The sequence below is a fragment of the Entelurus aequoreus genome, linkage group LG09 (assembly GCF_033978785.1).
Source record: "Entelurus aequoreus isolate RoL-2023_Sb linkage group LG09, RoL_Eaeq_v1.1, whole genome shotgun sequence".
Classification (NCBI taxonomy): Eukaryota; Metazoa; Chordata; class Actinopteri; order Syngnathiformes; family Syngnathidae; genus Entelurus; species Entelurus aequoreus.
Genome location: NC_084739.1, coordinates 22471412 through 22478337, shown reverse-complemented (window position 1 = coordinate 22478337; position 6926 = coordinate 22471412). Strand labels below are relative to the sequence as shown.

At 42.3% G+C, this 6926-nt stretch overlaps 1 protein-coding gene across 2 annotated transcripts in view; it reads left to right on the top strand.

The window, feature by feature from the left end:
* thbs2a (thrombospondin 2a) overlaps positions 1 to 6926 on the top strand; it is a 34778-nt gene that overhangs the window by 12455 nt on the left and 15397 nt on the right. For both annotated transcript variants that reach the window (XM_062058344.1, XM_062058343.1), the window contains exons 8-15: positions 1114 to 1284; positions 1893 to 2069; positions 3031 to 3204; positions 3350 to 3477; positions 3573 to 3725; positions 6201 to 6419; positions 6499 to 6606; positions 6698 to 6857. In XM_062058344.1, the coding sequence (XP_061914328.1) occupies positions 1114 to 1284; positions 1893 to 2069; positions 3031 to 3204; positions 3350 to 3477; positions 3573 to 3725; positions 6201 to 6419; positions 6499 to 6606; positions 6698 to 6857 (1290 nt within the window). The remainder of the gene's footprint in view (positions 1 to 1113; positions 1285 to 1892; positions 2070 to 3030; positions 3205 to 3349; positions 3478 to 3572; positions 3726 to 6200; positions 6420 to 6498; positions 6607 to 6697; positions 6858 to 6926) is intronic.

The window sequence follows — 6926 nt, the reverse complement described above, 5'->3', positions numbered from 1 at the left end:
CACTTCAGATACCCACTGTCAGTAACTACAGTTGGTCGCTACATCTCTAAGTGCAAGTTAAAACTCTCCTATGCAAGGCGAAAACCGTTTATCAACAACACCCAGAAACGCCATTGGCTTCGCTGGGCCTGAGCTCATCTAAGATGGACTAATACAAAGTGGAAAAGTGTTCTGTGGTCTGACGAGTCCACATTTCAAATTGTTTTTGGAAACTGTGGACGTCTTATCCTCCGGACCAAAGAGGAAAAGAACCATCCGGATTGTTATAGGCGCATAGTTGAAAAGCCAGCATCTGTGATGGTATGGGGGTGTATTAGTGCCCAAGACATGGGTAACTTACACATCTGTGAAGGCGCCATTAATGCTGAAAGGTACATACAGGTTTTGGAGCAACATATGTTGCCATCCAAGCAACGTTACCATGGACGCCCCTGCTTATTTCAGCAAGACAATGCCAAGCCACGTGTTACATCAACGTGGCTTCATAGTAAAAGAGTGCGGGTACTAGACTGGCCTGCCTGTAGTCCAGACCTGTCTCCCATTGAAAATGTGTGGCGCATTATGAAGCCTAAAATACCACAACGGAGACCCCCGGACTGTTGAACAACTTAAGCTGTACATCAAGCAAGAATGGGAAAGAATTCCACCTGAGAAGCTTAAAAAATGTGTCTCCTCAGTTCCCAAACATGTACTGAGTGTTGTTAAAAGGAAAGGCCATGTAACACAGTGGTGAACATGCCCTTTCCCAACTACTTTGGCATGTGTTGCAGCCATGAAATTCTAAGTTAATTATTATTTGCAAAAAAAAAAGTTTATGAGTTTGAACATCAAATATCTTGTCTTTGTAGTGCATTCAATTGAATATGGGTTGAAAAGGATTTGCAAATAATTGTATTCCGTTTATATTTACATCTAACACAATTTCCCAACTCATATGGAAACGGGGTTTGTAGACTATGATGTCCAAAGTGGTGCACAAACATTTAGAACAAGCATAAATTAATGATGTGAAGGGTATTCATCAGGTCTTGTTTGATCTCTATTTCAACAAAAGATGTGTTAAAAGTCAAAAGTGCATGACATTTATGTTCTTTGAAACCTTTCCGTTTTTAGCAAAGGGAAGTGAGCATGGTTGGTCTCCGTGGTCCGAATGGACAGAGTGCACTGTCACCTGCGGGACAGGAACCCAGCAGAGGGGAAGGTCATGTGATGCCACGAGTAACCCCTGCACAGGTTCTTCAATTCAAACTCGAAAGTGCAGCCCGGGAAGATGTGACAGTCGCGGTAAGAACATAAATCATCTCTAAGAATTTCCATTTTTGGAATGATGTGTTAGGAAAAAAAATGGGAAAACCGATTCCCCTTTCCACAGACCACAGATGAAATCCCCCACAGTGCAACATTCCTAAGTTGGGTTGAATCCGAATGAGGTTGGACTGCATGATTGGCTTGTGGGGTGTACCCAGTAGAAGTTATTTAAAAAAAAACACAAATTCATGTCCAAAAGCCTAGTAACTCACTTTTGGCTGTAATGCAATATTAATGACTCTTGTCATTTTACATAAAATATACAAACTAAGGAATTTTTGCAACATTTTGCTTGGTGAAAATAATATATTGACTGTGTTGGAGATTGCCCTGTGTCATTGGTTGGGGTTACAGTTACACTGCATCTGGCTGAATGAATCTAACCACTGGATGATAGCTTACACAGTGTGACGTAAACACTGGCGCAAAACTCTTAAAGCCTCTTTGAAAGTGAGCCATGGCCTACAATACCACATAATATTTACTTGTAGAAAACATGATTTTTTCTTTGGCAGGTTAGACATGTTTTTTATTCTTTAATCATTCACTTTTGTTCTCTTCATGTCATATGTTTGATGCTTCAGTTCGCCAAGACGGAGGATGGAGTTTGTGGTCACCGTGGTCGTCCTGCTCGGTGACGTGTGGAGACGGCCAGATCACCAGGATACGACACTGCAACGCACCCGTGCCACAATTGGGAGGCAAAGACTGCGAAGGGAACGGGCGAGAGACGCAGGGCTGCACTGCAGAGCCTTGTCCTCGTGAGTACTTTCGCAACCAGCACCACTGCTTTGTGCTTCCCCTGAAGCAACATTCCCCATGTGTTTTGGACTTGTCTCCTACAAAAAATGTTGGCCTAAATCAGCTTGGTATGTTTTTCTTGTAGTGTTAAGTCCCAGGCGTCTGATTCACTGGCTACTACACAAAAGCAGGACCTAAGGGAGTTGTTGTTTTCAGTCAAGCAAATATTTTATAAATGTACACCTAGCATGCATTTTTTTGCCTTTTAGGACACAATTTTTAACTTTAAACTAGTTAATGAAGTTGTCGTTTTGGCTGATTATATACACGACCGCAGTGTTATTTTGTAGCCTGAAAATGCAAGTATTTGAAAATAACATTATTTTGAATTGCACTGAAAATTGCCATCAGGACTAACTGAGACGTGCTCAAGTGCTTCTGTTCCACCCGGGGCTCTCCAAGTGAGCGTCGAGAGCAATAGCTGTCAACTCGGTGTCCAGTGCAAACTCTTTACTTATTAGGGAGTGAGGTATATCAACGTACACTTTGCACAGCTGCACTGGCTGGCCTCTGTTACGCTAGTATCATAAATGTTCCGTGGACCAAACGTACAATAATTGGACTAAAGATAATGGATTTAAAGACTCATCCAGCTAAATATATACATAGACTACAATACTATTACAGCAGCGACATGTATTATTTATATAAGTACAATTTTACAACTTCAACTGTTCCATCAAAAAGGCAGTTGTGCATACCAGCCTGGCATGCACATTGCAATGTTTTTAGTCATTTTTTGCAAGTCTTTGTATTTTTAGTTTTTATTAACGTACTGTGAGAAGAAGTGGAATAATCCCAAGTACGCATAGGCAGAACATGCAAACACCACATGTTTGACTGTCTTGTGCATACATTGTTATTCACTGAAAATAATAACAGCTTTTTAACATAAAGCCTCATATGTTTCTTGTATGTCAGTCGATGGTGGTTGGGGACCGTGGTCTCCATGGGCAACCTGCTCTGCAACATGCGGCGGTGGAGTCAAAAGTCGCAAACGTGAATGCAACAGCCCTCATCCTCAGTACGGCGGTAGGAAATGCATCGGAGAGGTCAATGACAGCGACAGCTGTAACAAAATAGACTGTCCTATTGGTGAGTTTTTTATTATAGACCAGAGACTCGTTCGAGATAATTCTTTCTCCATCCTGACCCATTTATTTCAATTCTACTATTAAATAATATTTTTTAATTTATTTATTTTATTTATTTTCAAGCTTATTATGTGAATGCCTTGCAGATGGCTGTTTGTCCAACCCATGCTTTGGGGGAGTGGTTTGCAACAGTTCCCCGGATGGTTCTTGGGAATGCGGGCCGTGCCCTGCTGGTTTTCGTGGAAACGGTACCCAATGTGAAGATATTAATGAGGTGAAGGTTTTGTCCTACAATCTATACATGCCTAGGTATGTCTAAGACACATCCTTGCCACCTTCAATTTGTCATTCCTTTTTCTCCTATTTCAGTGTAACATGGTTTCTGACATCTGCTTCAACGTGGGCGGGATGCAGCGCTGCATCAACACAGATCCAGGGTTTCACTGCCTGCCCTGCCCTAAACGCTACAAGGGCACCCAACCTTTCGGGATGGGCGTAGAGGCTGCCAAGAAGAACAAACAAGTGAGGCACTCATTTTGAACTCCAAGCGTTACATTCATCGACTGCAAAATTAGGTACCATTGCTAAATCTAACAACAATGACAAGACCTTACATAGTAAAAATCAACCTTTATTGACATTTTGACATTTAATGTACCGTATTTTTTGGAGTATAAGTCGCTCCGGAGTATAAATCGCACCGGCCAAAAATGCATAATAAAGAAGGAAAAAAACATATATAAGTCGCACTGGAGTATAAGTCTCATTTTTGGGGGAAATTTATTTGATAAAACCCAACACCAAGAATAGACATTTGGAAGGCAATTTAAAATAAATAAAGAATAGTGAACAACAGGCTGAATAAGTGTACGTTATATGACGCATAAATAACCAACTGAGAATGTGCCTGGTATGTTAACGTAACATATTATGGTAAGAGTCATTCAAATAACTATAACATATAGAACATGCTATACGTTTACCAAACAATCTGTCACTCCTAATCGCTAAATCCCATGAAATCTTATACGTCTAGTCTCTTACGTGATTGAGCTAAATAATATTATTTGATATTTTACGGTAATGTGTTAATAATTTCACACATAAGTCGCTCCTGAGTATAAGTCGCACCCCCGACCAAACTATGAAAAAAACTGCGACTTATAGTCCGAAAAATACAGTAAACACAGTTAGCACAAAAGGGGAAAAACATGTTGGAACTAATTTATCAATCGCAGATCAAGACACTTAAATATTAAATCCACTATATTGCCAAAAGTATTTGGCCACCCATCCAAATGATGAGAATCAGGTATCCTAATCACTTGGCCCGGCCACATGTGTATGAAATCAAACACTTAGGCATGGAGACTGTTTCTACAAACATTTGTGAAAGAACTCTTAGTGATTTCCAGGGTGGAACTGTCATAGAATGCCACCTGTGCAACAAATCCAGTGGTGAAATGTCCTCGCTCCTAAATATTCCAAAGTCAACTGTCGGCTTTATTATAAGAAAATGGAAGAGTTTGGGAACAACAGCAACTCAGCCACCAAGTGGTAGACCACGTAAACTGACAGAGAAGGGTCAGCAAAGTGCAAAGACTTTCGGCACAGTCAGTTGCTACAGAGCTACAAACTTCATGTGACCTTCCAATTAGCCCACGTACAATATGCAGAGAGCTTCATGGAATGGGTTTCCATGGCTGCATCTAAGCCATACATCACCAAGTCCAATGCTAAGCGTGGGATGCAGTGGTGTAAAACACGTCACCACTGGACTCCAGAGCAGTGGAGACGTCTTCTCTGGAGTGATGAATCACGCTTTTCCATCTGGCAATCTGATGGACCAGTCTGGGTTTGGAGGTTGCCAGGAGAACGCTACATTTCGGACTGCATTGTGCCGAGTGGGAAATTTGGTGGAAGAAGAATTATGGTGTGGCGTTGTTTTTCAGGAGTTGGGCTTGGCCCCTAAGTTCCAGTGAAAGGAACTTTGAATACTCCAGGATACCAAAACATTTTGGACAATTCCAAGCTCCCAACCTTGTGGGAACAGTTTGGAGCGGGCCCGTTCCTCTTCCAACATGACTGTGCACCAGTGCACAAAGCAAGGTCCATAAAGACATGGATGACAGAGTCTGGTGTGGATGAACTTGACTGGCCTGCACAGAGTCCTGACCTGAACCCGAGAAAACACCTTTGGGATGAACTAGAACGGAGACTGAGAGCCAGGCTTTCTTGACCAACATCAGTGTGTGACCTCACCAATGCACTTTTGGAAGAATGGTGGAAAATTCCTATAAACACACTCCGCAACTTTGTGGACAGCCTTCCCAGAGGAGTTGAAGCTGTAATAGCTGCAAAAGGTGGACCGACATATTGAACCCTATGAGTCAGGAATGGGATGGCATTTCAAGTTCATATGTGAGTCAAGGCAGGTGGCCAAATACTTTTGGCAATATAGTGTATATTCCTACCCATGTGTAAGGAATACGATTTTTGAAAGTCAGTGTTTCCACAAAGCGCCTGAAAGACCACAACACACTGTGCCCCTTTTGATTTTGTCACTTTTTTTTGGCCTTTGCCGATGCCCGTCTTTAATTCCATGCCCCAGTTGCACAGTGATTTGATTTGGGAATACAGGAATTGTCTCACCGTTGGCACTGAATGATTCCATTTCCAAGTTTTTGATCAAAAGCCTGCTTTCGCCGCCACTTTCTTCTCTTTGAGCTCATGGCGTGGCATTCGAAGTTATATTTTGGTCCTCTTCTAATGAGTGGCAGCTGTGAATACCTAAGACCGCTGTGGTAAGCCACAGTGGGATGTGCGATGCATTAAATGCGATTCTGTCAAATCAACAGCGTTTTGAAGCGCTTGGTCTAAAATGTCTTTCTTGACCGTCTCGTTTTTGGTTCCACCTGTATTTTGCAACACACCTTGTAGACAGGCAGATGACAATAATCACAGAACATTCATTCCCTGTGTCTTTTTTCCGTATAGGTATGTGAGCCAGAGAACCCATGCAAGGACAAGACCCACAACTGTCACAGATCTGCTGAATGTATCTACATCAGCCATTTCAGCGACCCTATGTACAAGTGTGAGTGTCGTACAGGTTACGCCGGTGATGGTTACATCTGCGGGGAAGACTCAGATCTCGATGGTTGGCCTAATCATAATTTAGTGTGTGGAGCAAACGCCACCTATCATTGCAAGAAGGTATTTCATCGAACCGCTTTTCCTGTCGTCATCTACGGAAACCAGCCTGTAATAAGAAGGCATCAATCTGCTTTTAAAGGACAACTGCCCCAGCCTGCCCAACTCTGGACAAGAAGACTTTGACAAAGACGGCCAAGGAGATGCGTGTGACAAAGATGACGACAATGATGGAATCCTTGATGAGAGGGTGCGAGACAACATGAACACTTGTCAGACGTGTCATTCAGTTCTCTAAGGCCACAGATTCCTCTAACAAACCAATTTGCTTTCAACCACAGGACAACTGCGCCCTCCTTTACAATCCCCGCCAGTTTGACTTTGATAAGGACGAAGTTGGTGACCGCTGTGATAACTGCCCTTATGAGCACAATCCTGCTCAGATTGACACCGACCACAATGGCGAAGGGGATGCATGTGCAATAGACATTGATGGAGATGGTAAAAGAAACTTAAAATTGCACTGTTAAAATCTAATACAGATGGTCATGCGATTATTGTGTTTTCATT